This window comes from Mobula hypostoma, chromosome 22, assembly GCF_963921235.1.
Source record: "Mobula hypostoma chromosome 22, sMobHyp1.1, whole genome shotgun sequence".
Taxonomy (NCBI): Eukaryota; Metazoa; Chordata; class Chondrichthyes; order Myliobatiformes; family Myliobatidae; genus Mobula; species Mobula hypostoma.
The window spans coordinates 33,401,376-33,419,576 of NC_086118.1; the positions used below are offsets into that span (position 1 = coordinate 33,401,376).

The 18,201-nt window shown below is 40.7% G+C and overlaps 1 protein-coding gene across 15 annotated transcripts in view; it reads left to right on the plus strand.

Moving 5' to 3' along the window:
* Positions 1–18,201, plus strand: part of rbfox3a (RNA binding fox-1 homolog 3a) — a 1,578,835-nt gene that overhangs the window by 1,550,446 nt on the left and 10,188 nt on the right. For all 15 annotated transcript variants that reach the window (XM_063074393.1, XM_063074392.1, XM_063074398.1 and 12 more), the window contains 2 exons: positions 879–943; positions 17,996–18,074. In XM_063074393.1, the coding sequence (XP_062930463.1) occupies positions 879–943; positions 17,996–18,074 (144 nt within the window). The remainder of the gene's footprint in view (positions 1–878; positions 944–17,995; positions 18,075–18,201) is intronic.

The following is an 18,201-nucleotide window of genomic DNA, read 5'->3' on the forward strand; positions in this document are numbered from 1 at the left end:
CTCCCGTGTCTCACTTATAAACACATCTATGTGTTAGTTAAGAGCTCTACAACTGCAGTTCAAGCTGAGCACCAAGCAGCAGCACCAAATCCATAACACCATTATTTTTTACATCAAGGATGAAAAAGAATCTGAAAGAACTACAAATCTTACCACTGCTAAAAGCTTCTTTTGGAACTTTGCAAAAGGAAGAAATTCAGCACTGTCAGAGTTTACAAGGAGATGAGGTTAATAAATCCCAAGCAAGTCCTTGAAAAATAGTGTAGTAATTAGAAAGGTCCCAAATAATTAACAAAGCGAAACATTCCCTGATGCTAGATTTCAGTGTTTACATAGATTTTAATCTTCACGAGCCAAGGTAATTCACTAGGGGAAGTAAGTGGGTTTAGCATTCTACAGGCAAGGATTAACTCTGTTTGTTTTCTAAAGTGTCTGCTTGTATTTTCTTGTCATCTGAGAATATGGATAGACAATTAACTACAGTGGCCGGTCATGTCAAGATATCAGTGAACATGTCTCACAGACTTTTCGCATTAATGATCTTTGTCCTATTGAAGCAGTTTGAAATTACGCATCATTTTAGTACATGGCACTTACTTAAAGAAGCAGGATTCTTTTCATGGGGAATTTGTCCTGGCCTCACTTTTAACACTGATCATGACCTAGTGAATCACAGTAAAGGGCCACAAGAGTGCTTTGACTGGCTCTTGAAGTTATAGGTAGTGACTATCAGTTCACTGCCTCACTAGTTCCTCCTGCTTAAAGCTGCTCCACACTTCTGAACATTTCACCGCCTCTGCATTCCAGAGCAAACATCATTTATGGCAGTACCAGTCCATTACACATAGAATGTGACGGAGCTCTTCTTTCTGTTGCAGGGAGGCTACGCAGCATACAGATATGCCCAGCCCGCAGCAGCTGCGGCCGCAGCGTACAGTGACAGGTATGACCAGCTAAAGCAGACTCTCTGCTTAACTTATAGGCTCATTTCTTCTTGTTGTGGAAATTGTCTCTTCATTCACCTCTTACATTGATCTCAAAGCCTCCATGACAACATTGAGTCCTGCCTGCCGTGAAGTTTATAATATTATTACTGGCCTGGTTTTTATTTTATTTGCCAAATGTTTGTTAAATGCATTTTAATTTCCTGGATTCTGCACACCTTAAAATCTCAGGAAAAAGTCATGTTCAAAAGTAATGTTGGTTATATATTGGTGTATATAAGCATGATTGTAAACAAATTAAGGTTTATTGTATGATGTTAAGGTAACAATGGATTTATTTAAACTAGGAACCACTGACCCATTCATTCCTCATTGTGGGTTAAGATTTAAATTTATTATCAAGTTGATTGTATGATCATAAGAAGTCGGAACAAAAGTAGACATTTGACCCCTTGAGTCTGCATCAACAATCAATAACATCATGACTAGTCTTACTTTCCTCAAGTCCACTTTCCTGCTCCCTCCCAATAATTCTTGATTCCTTTATTGATTGAAAACCTCCTTTAGCCAGGAAGATATTTCACGATTTAGCCACTGGAGGTTTTCTGCAGCAAGGAATTCATCTCAGTTCTAGGCTCTTCCTTATTCGGAGACTCTGCCCACTTATCTTTGACTCTCCCACAAGAGGAAGCATCTTCCCTGCAGTTAACGTGTTAAGCCCTCTAAGAATTGGACATGTCATTCTTCTAATCTCCAATGAATATAGACCCTGCTATGCACCCGTTCCTCATCAGACTATTCCACTCTAGTCCACCCTCTCGGAACTGTATCTAATGAAAATATATATTTCCTTATAAATGAGAACAGAATTGAGCAAAATTATTATTTATTTATTTATTGGGATATAGTATGGAATAGGTCTTTTCAGCTCTTCGAGCCATGTCACCCAGCAATCACCTTGTTTAATCCTAGCCCAATCACGGCACAATTTACAATGGCCAATTAACTCGCCAACCAGTACGGCTTCGGACTCTGGAAGGAAACCAGAGAACCTGGAGGAAACCCACGCAGTCACGGGATAACTTATAGGCAGCAGTAGGAATTGGACCCGGGTCTCCTGTACTGTAAAACGTTGTGCTAACCACTACTCTACTGTGCTGCTCTGAATAAGCTATTTTATGAGTTCATATAGGGATATATTTAAGGGTGGTTGGGCAAGCACAAATCTCTCAATAATCATCTAAGATAGTGACACAATGTTACTGAGTGCCTTGAAGAGTTGAGGGCACCCATATGAGCCCCTCCAAAATCTAACAATTGTAAATTTATGTGTATGCTTCAGGGCCTCATAATTGGATCACAATATAGGGATAGGCAAAAGTTTGATATTTCAATCTCTGCTGAAAAAGTATCGTACTGTGAGTATGGGAATGATACTGAAATCATTATGGCCATTAAAATTAGTGTCAGATAGATGAGGAACTGTAGGCTGGAGCAGATCAAAAAGGTATTGCTTGTAGATTATATGAATGGAGGCATCCCATAAGCAGTCTGTAGCACTGACCACTGATAAGCAGGTGCTATTGTTTGCAATATTCCAGCCGTGAATTTTAATGCGCTACAAGTAGTGGCAGTTAGCCCATGGTTTCCCAGTACGTGTGGCGGGTAGCAGAGGCCTCCCAAAACAGCGTGTATTTGTCATAAGCAGCTGGATTAGAACCTAAGCAGAGCATCATGGTCATCTCAACCCTGAGAAGATTTAGTGCCTCGTGACGCACTCCATAGTGTGTTTGAGTTTGATCCTGCAGCTTTGATTTACACTTTGCCAAATGAGCTACGTTAACAAATATTCCAACTATATGTTTTAGACTGAGACACCAGTAGGAAGGGAGAACCTCTTCACTCAGGGGGTAGCGAGAGCGTAGAATAAGCTGCCTGTGCAATTGGTGCACGCGGGCTCAATTTCAACATTTAAGAGAAAATTGGATAGCATGGATAGGAGGGGTAGGGTGGGCTATGAGCTAAGTGCAGGTTGATAGGACAAGACAGATTAATCATTCTGCATAGACTAGATAGGGCAAAGGGTCTGTTTCTACGCTGTAGTGTTCTATGACTGTATGTGCCACACTAATGTCACTGACACATTTCAGGGCTTGATTTTCAAAGGTAAAGAGACCTGTCTTTTCTAAAAGAATCTGGACCATTTTCATATTAAGATGTAAGGAGGTGTTCCAAAGTACCGACACATGAACTCTGTGGTGACGATCTCTATAGATGGAGAAGATGGGAGCTGGAGGAACACAGTGACCTTCACCATCTCCCTCATGCCCGAACCAGAACACCTGTCTTGTATTCTATCACAATCTGTAACCTCCTGGTCTGGCATATTCCTCTCACTTCCAGTACTATCAAGCGAGGATACCAAACCTGATTCGATTTCAGGCATACCTGAAAATGATGTCTCACCCCGGTAAAGTGATCCAGCAAGAGCAGCATGCAGTAAACAGAACTGAGCCTCCAGATAAAAGACCTGGTTTTGAATGGTTCTAGACAATGAAGCCTTGCATTGGAGGAGGAAGCTCCAAGAACATCTCCATTTCAATGATGGCAGGGCCCAGCTTGTCTGAGTCAAAAACCAGTCTGAAGAATTCGCCTCCATCTTCATCCAAATGTTCCTTCTCAGCTTCCCAAGTCCCGAAAGTTTTCAGTCAGTTCAGTTATGTTACATCAAGAAATGGAACACAGCACTAGATACAGTGAAGGTTGTAGGATAAGACAATGTTCCATTATTAGTTCTGAAGACATTCTCAAGTGCTAGCTGTGCTTCTCTCTCCGGTGTAGTTACAACACTGTTATCTACCAACAATGTGGAAAATTGCTCATGTCCATTAAAGGCAGGACAAATAAAATCTAGCAAATTATCAATGAATTTATTCACAATGCTTATCAAAGTGGTGGAAGATGTTGTCAGCAATGCTGCCAAACTGTCCATACTCACCAATAATTGGCTGAGTTTGGATTTTATCAGGACCATGTTTTGACTCCAGACTTTATTGCAGACATATTCTAAATGTGTTCTAAACAGTTAAACTCTCGAGGTGACAGGAGATTGAGTACCTATAGCATTAAGGCATCTTTTTGACTGACTAGCTGTGGTCAGTGAGCATTAAGGTGAAAATGCTGCAAAGGCTGAAGTCACACCTCGCACAGGGGGAGGTGAATGTGTAAGTCCCTCAGGGTCATGTTCTAGACACCATTTCCATCATAAGTTGTGGGGCTTTCAGTGATAATTGCCCAAAGATCTATTTGCATCAGCAAGAAATTAAGGCTACGTCCACACTAGACCGGATAAATCCGTAACGAAAGCTCTTTCTCTTCGTTTTGACCCTCTGTCCACACTGAAACGGCGTTTTCCTCCCCCGAAAACGGAGCTTTTCTGCAACACTCTCCAGAGTGTTTAAATCTGAAAATGCCGGTTGGGCGTTGTAGTGTGTACGGGGTAATTTTAAAAACGCTGTCATGACGTGCCAGAACAAATGCAACAAGTGCGGCAATGCAGCATTTCATTGTTTTCTTGAACGCAACCTCCAACACCACAACAACAATATCTGACAATAGATGTGTAACAACCTAATGTAACATTGTATGGAAATACAAGATAACACTGATGCAGACATGTTTTATATATTTAACAAGGCGCTTTATTTGTCATGGTCCTTTCTGGCAATCCCCCACCTTACTATTTACCTCAGGAATTGGGCCACAATCCCCTCATTTAATTTCCAATCATTCCCAGGTTCCACTAACTACACACACCTGCTTTCCATCAGAAAATGCAGGATACAGACCCTGTGATCACAACAAAGAGCTGCCAGTTCGTTGGTCGACTCTGGTGTGAGTAACCTCGTTTCATGGTTCCTAGGACTGTTAGTTCTCAGTCTGGCACCGCTCCTGGATTCTCTCCAAACCCAAGACTTCGGGTAAAGACTCTACTGGAAACCGATTCCACGCCCGTGTTCTGCACTTGGGTTCATCCATTGCCACGCTCGTGTAACATTACTAATGTATTGCTTGTGCAAACATTCAATAGATACAATTGTCACTTTTGCCCAGTAACTCGTTTTATTGCACATGTTAAATACAGCAAAATAATACACAAAGACATGGCAAAAGTAAAGGCAAACAAATAAGGTAACAGCAAATTTCACTTTTGCCCAGTAACAAGCCTTATTGCATGTAGTTGTAGCTGTCGTCCCTTTCATCGGTGAAGAGACTATGGCTGTAGGAAATGTTTCTGGACGAACACGCACCAGATCTTTTGTTTGGAAATTTCCTTTTAAGTTTTTCTAGTCTGTAACTGGACAAATGCGCACCAAGTATACCGTTTCCTCTTTGCTTGTTTTCTGTGTGTCCTGTGCATGCTTAGTAGGAGGAGATTCGCCCAAATATCTGTTCTAATGTGGACAGAGATATTTTGAAAAACGCCTGGTGTGGACGCCTATTGTTTTTACGCGAAACCAGCGTTTTCAAAATTATCCGGTTTAGTGTGGACGTAGCCTGAGTCCTTGGAGGTTTGCAACAGGAATTTGTCTGCATTCAGTTAAGTGGTGATGGCAAGTAACATTCACACCACATAAGTATCAGATAATAGCCTTCTCCAGCAAGAGAGAGACTAACTGCCTACCCTTGACGATCTATGGCGTTACTGGGGCTAAAAGACCCATCATCAAATTCAGGATTTTTCACACAAAAACTGTAACCACAGGAGTAGGTAAGAAGTTGGGTATCCTGCAGCCTGTTGTAAGACTTTAAAGCCTTTCAATAATATACAGAGCAAGTCAGGCATGTGATCGAAAACTTTCCATTTGGCTGGATGAGCACAACTCCAAAAAAACTCTTGAACCATCCAGAAACAGACACATCCCTTTAGGAGAGAAGCTCACGTGCCACCAGCACATCTCTTCCAATGTGCTGGTTGGAACATCAGCTTCCAGCACGGTGCATTGTGCATTATCCATAGTATACACTTCAATTACTCACACTGTTTCTCCAGCACCAAGAAAGACAAAGCTGCGGGAACTTGGGAACACTTGCAGCTCTGTCATCAGGTCACAGTGACGTAGAATTACACTATTGTGCCTTCACCATCACTGGCACGAGATCCTGATACTCTCTATCTAACAATTCAGTGGGGTCCTTCAATGCAAATATTGCACCAGTTCAGTGAGGTAGCTCATCACCAACTTCTTAAGGGAAAACATGGAAGAATAATAAATACTGGCCTTGTGGGTGACATTCGGATCCAATCAAATGAATTTAAAATATGTATTTTCTCCCAGTTTGCCTTTTTTGGGGAGTCCATTTTCCTCGCAGATTCTTTCTCGTTTACGCACTGGAAACAAAATATGGAAAAAAAAATCAAGAATCTTCACCACTAGTTAAAAACTATATGCACTATAGGCACTTTGACGCATAATTTTCTACCAATGAAATTCACACTGTTATTCACAAACTCAGAATCAGAATGACAATCAGGTTTATTGTCATCGGCATGTGTCGTGAAATTTGTTAACATCAGTATCAGTTCAATGCAATACATAATATAGAAGAAAACATTAATAGTAATAAATAAATCAATTACAGTATGTGTATATTGAATAGATTAAAAATCATGCAAAAAAACAAATAATATATTCTAAAAAAGTGGGGTAGTGTTCATGGGTTCAATGTCCATTTAAGAATTGGATGGCAGAGGGGATGAAGCTGTTTCTGAATCGCTGAGTGTGTGGCTTTAGGCTTCTGTACCTCCTACCTGATGGTAACAGTGAGAAAAGGGCATCTCCTGAGTGCTGGAGGTCCTTAATAATGGACGCTGCCTTTCTGAGACACCCCTCCTTGAAGATGTCCTGGGTTCTTTGTAGGCTAGGAGCCGACTAAATTTACAACCCTCTGCAGCTTCTTTCGGTCCTGTGCAGTAGCACCACCCCCCGCCGCCGCCCCATACCAGACAGTGATGCAGCCTGTCAGAATGCTCTCCACACTACATCTATAGAAGTTTTTGAGTGTATTTGTTGACATACCAAATCTCTTCAAACTCCTAATGAAGTTTAGCCACTGTCTTGCATTCATTATAACTGCATTGATATGTTGGGACTGGGTTAGGTCCTCAGAGATCTAACTGATACAGTTATGGAACACATTTAGTTGTACTGATTGGGAATGCATTTCTACACCTGCATCAAAATTTAAGTTCCTAAACGAATAAAATTTCCTTCAACTTCATTAGCAACAAGCCTAAAGTAGGGCAGAGGCCTATTTGAATTTCCAGGGTTTCATACTATTTTGTAGATTTCAAAAGGTTGACTAACAGTTGGCTGTTGCTTAGGCTGATGTAGCAAAGTACAAACCAATCGTACAGGTGGAAGGGTGAGCTGGAGAGCTGCTAACTGAAAGATTCGATGGTGATAGTGCTGAGATACTGACCGACAATCTCACTAGATCTCCAGAGTAGAACTGTCAGCATTGTGTAAATCCCAAGTGTGAGATATTCAATTGCAAGTCAGCTACCAACTGCCAAAAAGCTGAATATCTTTTAAATTACTCTGACCACAAGGGATGGGCATCCCTGGTTTTATCCAGTGTTCATATTTAAAGGCCACCTTATTTACAAAACTGCATGGTTGTCAGTTATCCAGCTTTAAATATTATAGAAACATAGAAAATAGGTGCAGGAGTAGGCCATTCGGCCCTTCGAGCCTGCACCGCCATTTATTATGATCATGGCTGATCATCCAACTCAGAACCCTGCACCAGCCTTCCCTCCATACCCCCTGATCCCCGTAGCCACAAGGGCCATATCTAACTCCCTCTTAAATATAGCCAATGAACTGGCCTCAACTGTTTCCTGTGGCAGAGAATTCTACAGATTCACCACTCTCTGTGTGAAGAAGTTTTTCCTAATCTCGGTCCTAAAAGGCTTCCCCTTTATCCTCAAACTGTGACCCCTCGTTCTGGACTTCCCCAACATCGGGAACAATCTTCCTGCATCTAGCCTATCCAATCCCTTTAGGATTTTATACGTTTCAATCAGATCCCCCCTCAATCTTCTAAATTCCAACGAGTACAAGCCCAGTTCATCCAGTCTTTCTTCATATGAAAGTCCTGCCATCCCAGGAATCAATCTGGTGAACCTTCTTTGTACTCCCTCTATGGCAAGGATGTCTTTCCTCAGATTAGGGGACTAAAACTGCACACAATACTCCAGGTGTGGTCTCACCAAGGCCTTGTACAACTGCAGTAGTACCTCCCTGCTCCTGTACTCGAATCCTCTCGCTATAAATGCCAGCATACCACTCGCCTTTTTCACCGCCTGCTGTACCTGCATGCCCACTTTCAATGACTGGTGTATAATGACACCCAGGTCTCGTTCTACCTCCCCTTTTCCTAATCGGCCACCATTCAGATAATAATCTGTTTTCCTATTTTTGCCACCAAAGTGGATAACTTCACATTTATCCACATTAAATTGCATCTGCCATGAATTTGCCCACTCACCCAACCTATCCAAGTCACCCTGCATCCTCTTAGCATCCTCCTCACAGCTAACTCTGCCGCCCAGCTTCGTGTCATCCGCAAACTTGGAGATGCTGCATTTAATTCCGTCATCCAAGTCATTAATATATATTGTAAACAACTGAGGTCCCAGCACTGAGCCTTGCGGTACCCCACTAGTCACTGCCTGCCATTCTGAAAAGGTCCCGTTTATTCCCACTCCTTGCTTCCTGTCTGCTAACCAATTCTCTATCCACGTCAATACCTTTCCCCCAATACCGTGTGCTTTAAGTTTGCACACTAATCTCCTGTGTGGGACCTTGTCAAAAGCCTTTTGAAAATCCAAATATACCACATCCACTGGTTCTCCCCTATCCACTCTACTAGTTACATCCTCAAAAAATTCTATGAGATTCGTCAGACATGATTTTCCTTTCACAAATCCATGCTGACTTTGTCCGATGATTTCACCGCTTTCCAAATGTGCTGTTATCGCATCTTTGATAACTGACTCCAGCAGTTTCCCCACCACCGACGTTAGGCTAACCAGTCTATAATTCCCCGGTTTCTCTCTCCCTCCTTTTTTAAAAAGTGGGGTTACATTAGCCACCCTCCAATCCTCTGGAACTAGTCCAGAATCTAATGAGTTTCGAAAAATTATCACTAATGCATCCACTATTTCTCGGGCTACTTCCTTAAGCACTCTGGGATGCAGACCATCTGGCCCTGGGGATTTATCTGCCTTTAATCCCTTCAATTTACCCAACACCACTTCCCTACTAACATGTATTTCGCTCAGTTCCTCCATCTCACTGGACCCTCTGTCCCCTACTATTTCTGGAAGATTATTTATGTCCTCCTTAGTGAAGACAGAACCAAAATAATTATTCAATTGGTCTGCCATGTCCTTGCTCCCCATAATCAATTCACCTGTTTCTGTCTGTAGGGGACCTACATTTGTCTTTACCAGTCTTTTCCTTTTTACATATCTATAAAAGCTTTTACAGTCAGTTTTTATGTTCCCTGCCAGTTTTCTCTCATAATCTTTTTTCCCCTTCCTAATTAAGCCCTTTGCCCTCCTCTGCTGAACTCTGAATTTCTCCCAGTCCTCAGGTGAGCCACTTTTTCTGGCTAATTTGTATGCTTCTTCTTTGGAATTGATACTATCCCTAATTTCTCTTGTCAGCCATATGCTTGATATCTGTTGGTAATGTGAATTGTGCTGTGAAATTCTTTTGTCTGGGGCATCAGGTCCAAAGCTTGTGGATGGGCTTGGGTTCCGTCCATTCTTTCTTATCCTGGTTTCTGTTCAAAGAACAAATGTAGTTTGGAGATCACAATAAAAGCAGGAAGACTGGTCTCATTCTTGGAGCTACTGATGCTTTTATAATAAAGTAAGGTAAAAAGAAAAATGGGGAATATAGAGGATGAAAGGGTTTTGCTGGTAGGATTAAATGAAACAGGATAGATCAAGATTATCGCGAAGAATAAACATTAACACTGGTCAAATAGACACCTTCTGCAATAAAAACACTGCTGGAAGCACTCAGCAGGTCAGGTAGCATCTGTAGAAAGTGAAACAAATTAAAGACCTTTCTCAAAATTAAGAAAGAGCAAACAATAGAAAACCATGCTGCCAAATGTGCTGAGTGTTTCCAACATTTTCTATTTCAGATTTACAGCTTTTTTTTGATTTTCCTGATCTGTTTCTGTGTTATACTTCCCATATTTGTTTTCTGATAGCTTGCCTCATACCTTTACAGTTAAGAGAAAGGCTGAGGATTAGGACAATGAAAACTGATCCACCAATTGAGTATTAGAAAATGTTGCCCTTCTGTTGTGGTTTCAAGTCCATCAAGAACTACTTGCCCATGCCTTCTTTGCCATGCATCATCAGTGAAAGTGTGCCATGTTGGAAGGCCAGTGGAAAAAGTTCTGTCCCCGACATCTCTGTCTATGAGGTTCACCAGATTGATTCCTGGGATGGCAGGAGTTTCATATGATGAAAGACTGAATCAACTCGGCTTATACTCGTTGGAATTTAGAAGATTGAGGGGGGATCTAATTGAAACGTATAAAATCCTAAAGGGATTGGACAGGCGAGATGCAGGAAGATTGTTCCCGATGTTGGGGAAGTCCAGAACAAGGGGTCACAGTTTGAGGATAAAGGGGAAGCCTTTTAGGACCAAGATTAGGAAAAACTTCTTCACACAGAGAGTGGTGAATCTGTGGAATTCTCTGCCACAGGAAACAGTTGAGGCCAGTTCATTGGCTATATTTAAGAGGGAGTTAGATATGGCCCTTGTGGCTAAAGGGATCAGGGGGTACAGAGGGAAGGCTGGTACAGGGTTCTGAGTTGGATGATCAGCCATGATCATACTGAATGGCGGTGCAGGCTCGAAGGGCCGAATGGCCTACTCCTGCACCTATTTTCTATGTTTCTATGTTTTCTATATGCCCTGGGGGCAGCAGGATCATAAAGATCAAACCAGTGATTTTGCCAGACTTTACCAACAGTGGAATGACCAAGCACAAGTTTTTTGGCAGTGAGTGATCACTATGCAAGGGTAGGAAGGGAGATGGGAAAAAGGCAGGAGACTGGGGCTAAGAGAGCCTAATTCTGCTCTGATATCTTATGGTCTTATTTGATTGAAAAGTTCCTTCTTTGGTGGCCAAACCTTTCCTTACCTTGATGCCTCTGCATCCCTTAATGTAAGTAGCAGAACTTTACCTCTGTGCAACATTTTATGTGCCATAAGCAGACACCAAACTACAAATGAGAACATTGCAAGTGAAGCTTCATTTTAAATCAGTGTGGAATCAAAAGCTAATGCTGATCCCTAGAGAAATCTTTTCTCCTACATCGTTGCTTGGGATTTGAATGTTCCAGCAGGAGAAGTGGGTGGAGTGGGTGTGTTTAAAAAAATATTTTCAAACCTAATTCTTCAGCTCACTTTATGAAACTTAGGTGAATCTTCAATTTCAATTGCTTCATAGGTTCAGACTTACTGGAGAAAACAGCAATGCCAGTTCTTGGTGAAGGATGACAGGAAATTTCTGGACTATTTAAGTGTTTTAGCTGACATGTGACAATGGAATTATTAAAGCTGAGGTTATAATCTTCCAATGTGACTGTTGTTATGGACTCTTCATCATATAAAGCTAATAATTGCATTTGGAAAGGTACATTGATGGTAAAGATATGGACCAAATGCAGGAAAATGGGACCTGCTCAAGTAGACTGTGGAAGCTGTGGGGATGACTAATACAGTCCCTTTGTCCATACTCCTATATAAAACACACAGCTTTAAATGGCCAGGTGCATAGGACTCAATGGGAGGAAGCCTTTCACTTCACTGTTCATGCTGAATGAACATAGGTATCCAGCTCAATTCAATTTTCCATCTCTGGTCCTGTCTTGTTGGTTATGGCATATCAAGAATTTCCATAAATTCTTTATAAAATGCACCAACGTTTGTCTCGGCATATGCACGTATATATAGCTAGGGCGCCTAAGACTTTTGCAGAGTACTATAATAATTTTATGTATTGCATTATACTCCTGCCACAAAAAAACAACTTTCATGACATGTGTGAGTGATGTTAAATCTGATTCTGATATGGGTCTCTATTGTGGACTGAGAGTGAGAAGGGGACAGGGAGAAAAGAATCATAGTTGGGAAAGGGGAAGGGAGAGGGGATGGATTGGGAAACACCAGAGAGATATTCTGTAAAGATCAATAAACCAGTTGTATGGAATCAAAAGTCCTTGCCAGTGTCTTAGGGCTGAGACACCACTCCCAGCCGTGGCACTCCTCCTGTCCCACATCCTTCCTGCAATGCTTTACCCTTGCCATTCTCAAAATTCTTTGCTCCCACCAGATTTACAAACCCACTCTCCTCTATACAATTACAGTACTGTGTAAAAGTCTTAGGCGTGTGTGTGTGCCTAAGATATTTGCACAGTACCGTATCTGTGTTTTTGGACACCTCATTAACTTTCAAGATTTGCTAAATAAATTGGATTAACCACTGGGTGGAGTTTGTCCTGGTTTGAAAAAAAAATCATAACTGACAATAGTCAGAGTCTTCGTTTTGCATCATGTACATATTTCCCTTTTTAGGTTGATTTTCATTATGATACATGTGAGTTTATGATATGATACTGAGGTAGAGTGTTTCACTCCACTTGGTCAAAGAACCGACAATTGTCATCCTATTGAAAATTGTTTTGGAGAAGACCCACTATAGTTTCAAGGCCATTTTTTTGACCCTCAGTGATTTACCACTATAACAGTGAACAGAACTGCAATGCCAATGTCCCAGCTGAAGAAATGATCTTTTTTCACAAATCAGGGTCCCAGAATGACCATAAGACATAGGAATACAATTAGGCCATTCAGCCCATAAAGTTGGCTCCACCATTCCATCATGGCTGATTTATTATCCACCTTAACCCCATACACCTGCCTTGGTTGATATGTTTCTTTGCGTTACCAATATGACTGAACCATATCTTCACCACACTAGCTCAGTGTACAGAAACAAACTGATGATGTCACTGGGCTGGTTGCTTTACAGAAGCTTGGAACTAAACTCCACTAATTTAAATTCAGTCAATTAAATAAATGTGGAATGAAAAGTAAAAACTAGCTCAGTAATGATGCTGAAGATTTCAGATTTGACATAACTGCCCAAGGGAAAAGTGGAAGGTGAAAACAGCAAAGAGGGAATGCCTGCGGAAAGCAAATCATTCACTACTGAAGGAACATATTTTGAACAGCTAATAGAAGTAAAAATTAATCCCACATTCATTTATCAGAGTATGGAAGGCAATGATAACTACCATACTTCTCCAAAACTTTTCTAAACTGAAACCACTAGAAAGAGCAAATATTATGTTCCTGCTTAAAAAGGAAAAAGAAAATTATAAGTCAGGAAATTGTAGTCAATCAATTTTACCTCAGTTCCAGTTTGTTAAACACTATAAATACTTCATGTCTATTGTTTTTCAGAATGTCCATACAGCTCTGGACAAGATGCTGCATATAAAGAGACCGGGAAATTACGTTTACTATGTTCGACATTTTCTTTAGCACGTTTCAGTTTTTTTTTTCCTTTTAAGACAGCCATCTTCCTTCAGGGGATCTAATCACTGTTTGCATCACTGAATTAGTTTGTCAATTTGTAGTATGTGTAGTTTTAAAGGATTCTCCCAGATGAAAAGCATGTGAATTTATTCAAAGGTAGATGCTTTCTGGCTTTTGAAATGTCCCAGACATTTGTCCTTTCATAAAAAGCCTCTGAGTGGAAAGATGTCAGATTTAAATGGATATATCATTTAAAGTATTACATCATTTGCAGCACGATCAACTTGATTCTCTCAGAATTCTCCCTTTCCTGGTTAAGTCTGCTTTGTTACTCACTGCAGCCTTGTTATCTACAGCACACGGACCTCATTTGCAGTCTGTCACTTTAACGAAGTATCTGAGATGTTGGATGTTTGTTGGCAATCACACAGATCAATACATTTGCAGTTTTAAAAAGTTTTTCTTTGGCCAAAAGAAGATGAAACTGCGGAATTCAGTTATAACTGATGGCATGAGCCTTTCCAGCAAACATTCATTTTATTAATACATGTCAGAGGAGACTGTCAAAAGAGAAACTACCAGAGCAGCCTTGCTAAAGGCGAGGCTGTAATTTTTAAATGGGTTTGAAACAAATGTATGATTAAAAATTATTTATTAGCTCATAACAAGAACGTAATGAAAAGATAAATTCTTTTAACTCTTTAAGCAACTGCAAAGCTGAACACACAAGGCCTAAACAGTGCATAGCTGCTCATAACACAACTATTCAACCACCAAGACAAGAGAATGGGGGAAAAAGTTTTATTAAATGATGGTTCGTAAACTGTATACAGTTCATCACGTTTATTAGGATTCAGTAACAATGCAAAATTGAATAAATATTTACACTTATTTTCCATTTCAATCTAATTTATTTTCATCTCTTCTCTTGCCTTGCTTTCCTGAAACTGAAAACTCTTCGCTTGGCTTAATAGATCCCAATGTCTCTCTCCAAAGCTTCCCATAGGTAGTTATTCTTCATTTAACAGTGCGTTTCAATGGTCATGGGCTCTCACTGGGAGCCCAGTCTCGTAGTCTCCAGATTCACAGTTACAATTAACTTCCAACAACCTCCCCCTGGAATGATTTCACAGGCAGACGTGCTTCTCTTTGTTGTCCGGGCATCCAGGGGTGACCAGTCTGGATAACAGCAGTTCATTCTGCATATTTCTAAGACTGAACGTGAAAAAATCCTGGTCATTTCTGATATAGGTTTGAAAGTACAGTTCACGAGTGTGTTACCTAGATGCTCAAGTAATTTAGGATGCTGTTTCCACATTCCCCTGGTAGGCAGAACAGAAAGGATCATAGAAACAAGATTTCTCCTTCCAATAAAAAAATTCCGTCCCCCTCCCCTCTTATACTTTTCCCCATTCTGGCCATTTACTCCTCTCATCTGCCTTCCACTTCCCCCTAGGTCCCCTCCTCCTTCTCTTTCTCCTATGGTCCACTCTCCTCTCCCAGCAAATTCTTTCTTCTCCAGCCCTTTACTTTTCCCAGTCATCTAGCTTCACCATGACCTTCCAGCAAGCATCTATACCCCGCCACCTTTTTACTCTGGGGGGCTACCCCCTTCCTTTTCAGTCCTGAAGAAGGTTGTCGGCCCAAAACATCAACTGTTTATTCATTTCCACAGATGCTGTCTGACCTGCTCAGTTCCTCCAGCATTTTGTGTGTGTGTTGCATAAGAACAAACATCTATTGAATCTCTGTTTTACACATTGTACATTGCTGGTCAATCGCTCCCTCAAATGTATGCATGTTACATTTGAGAGAAACAGCTGGTTAGACTATTAATCTCAGAGTCCAAGTTCAAAATTGAGGGAAAGAGGAGCATCAGACTCAAAGCTTAAAGAGGAACTGGCACTACTAACACCTGGGATTATTTCAGAGACTTTACTATGTCTTCCTGAAATCTTATCTCCCCATCCCTTTTAGAATATTATGTCCCCAGCAATGCTCATAAGGCTTAACCCTTGTGGGTTAATTTTGACGGGGAAAGAAATAGCACCCAGGGTCTATTGGTCATGTCTGAGTTCTCATATACATTATATCCTACACAGCAAGTGAGGAGGGTTAAGGTGTAAAGCAGAGTGCAAAATAAATCTCAGCAATGCTTAACTGTAAGTTAAGTAACTGTAAGTTATTTGAATATTACAGCAGCTGGTTAAAAGCTACAGCTTCGGATATTCAGAAAGGAATTTAAATGCAAGTTTCTTTTAACCCATTTCATTTTACATCACTGCTGATCATTTTACCAAATGCGAATGGCTCACCGGAGAGGAAAAATTAGCATTAGTATTTAATTCTGAGTAACATTCATTTCTACAGCAGTCAAAGTGTTTCTGAAAGTTTGGATGGATGACTGAAATAAATATTTCCTTGTTTGATTATATGTCGGTCTGGCTTCGTCAGCACTGAATTCATGATGTGATTTCTATGGACAGATTCAGATTTTCTTTGTAGTTTTTCCAATATAGTTTTCCTTTAACAGTGAAATTCCTAGCAACCAGGTAAAACATGTAATTGGCTCCCAGGTTATCCTTGATGTATTCTTGAATTGTTTCATATATTGCTTCCACTTTCAAAATTTTATTTTTACGCGTATTTCCCCACTTTTTCAAGCTATCTGCCTCTTCTATATGGCGTGTACATTTAAATGGCTTTCGATAATGATGGACAGTTTATCTCCTTCATATTATATCGGCACACAAGTGTTAAATTACAGCATCTATGACAGAGCCCATCAACCCAGCATGTGTCTCTCAGGACTGAACTCCATGCTGGGCAGCACAGTAGCACAGTGGTTTGCACAATGCTTTACAGTACCAGCGACTCGGGTTCTATTCCTGCCACTGTGTTTTCCCTGTGACTGCGCGCAGATTTGCTCCGATTTCCTCCCACAGTCCAAAGATGCGCCAGTTGGTAGGTTAATTGGTCATTGTAACTTGTCCCATGATTGGGCTAGGATTAAATCAGAGGATTGCTGGGTGGTGCAACTCAGTGGGCTGGAAGGGTCTATTCTGTGCCGTATCTCAATAAATAAATAAGCCAGCTTGATTCTATGCTCTATCATCACATTTTCAGGTCTTATTCATGCCGGGCCAGTTCAATGACTTATAATGGCATCTTAGCAAAAGCAAGACTTTGTTTTTTTTCTTTCCTGTGACTGCCTCAAAAAGTTTTTTCTGGTTTAATTAGAGTTGATCATGTTTGGGATTATTATTTATGGCAATGACTAGGTTAGATATAAAATAAAATGGACTTTGCATTGTTTCCACCAGAGTTTACAAAATGTAAGGCCATCAAAGTGACCAAATTCTCATGTCCAACTGTTCAAAGTCTCCTTGAAACAGTGACTCACTCAAACCCTAATGCAATAGTGACACAAATAGAATTTGCTGTGCAAGCAATTATTAGCCAGGTATTTGTGCTTGAAATGTCTGTGGTGTAGATGGATGTGAGGGCACCTTTTTCTCATGACAAATCCTATTAAGTCTGATCATGCAACCACTGAGGAGAAAATGTCCAAGTGTGTGTGTGTGTGTGTGTGTGTGTGTGCACGCGCACACACACATGCATGTGATTCTTGAAAATTTTAACTCCCTTTAAAATTTAAAGAATCAGGTTTCTGAAAGATGTGGCACTTTTTGAAAATGTGGCTTATATACCAACTACTTTTAGTTGAAGTAACAGAAGATTAGTAAGCTCAATGAGAAACAGTCCAGTGATAGCATTCAATGGCAGACCATACACACATGGAATAATCTTCAGTCACTAATTCTGCACTGGAGTGCCCTCTAGTAGAAAGTTGATACTTAACCACTTGAATTTGATTACTGTATTATAGCAGTGCTTGGAGCTCTGTGGTAAAATTCTTCATGCCTCTGGTGTACTTACTCGAGAAATATTATAATTATATATGAAGCCAATTAACAAACAAAATAACTACACTTTGAATTTAGAAAAGAACAGATCTAGTTCAGAACTGTTGCATGATTTCAATTGAGGAGATAGCCAAGCAATGTATCTGAGCTGTATGTGATTTTTAACTACGGGGTACATAGAGTTAGGGTACAATGCCAAATATTAACTGCTGCGTCTAAAGAATTTTTGCTTTTACTTCTACCTGACAAAAATACTTTGAAATATTTTACTCATACTTTTACTTCAACCTTCGAAAAGTAGCAGCTCGTATGTAGATTGTAAAACCTTGTCGTAGGCTGACTCTCTGAATATGTTATCATATTTAAGTGACCACAGTGTTATCAAAATGGGAGTACCTTGTCCTACTCTTGGCTTACCTAAAATGAGTTAATTGGTGACTCTTCAACTGGATTTAAATTGAAAGTATGTCTCCTTGTTTTCCAGTTATGGCAGAGTCTATGCAGCTGCAGACCCATACCACCACACGATTGCACCAGCTGCAGCGTACAGCGTTGGCACCATGGTAAGCATTAATAACCCCTCTTACTGTCAAGATTGGCATTCTGCACTGATAACAAAGCACAGGCGTGTACTTTGTGAGCGTGTGTCTTTGCATGTAAATCCCCACATAGGCACACACTTACAGGGGT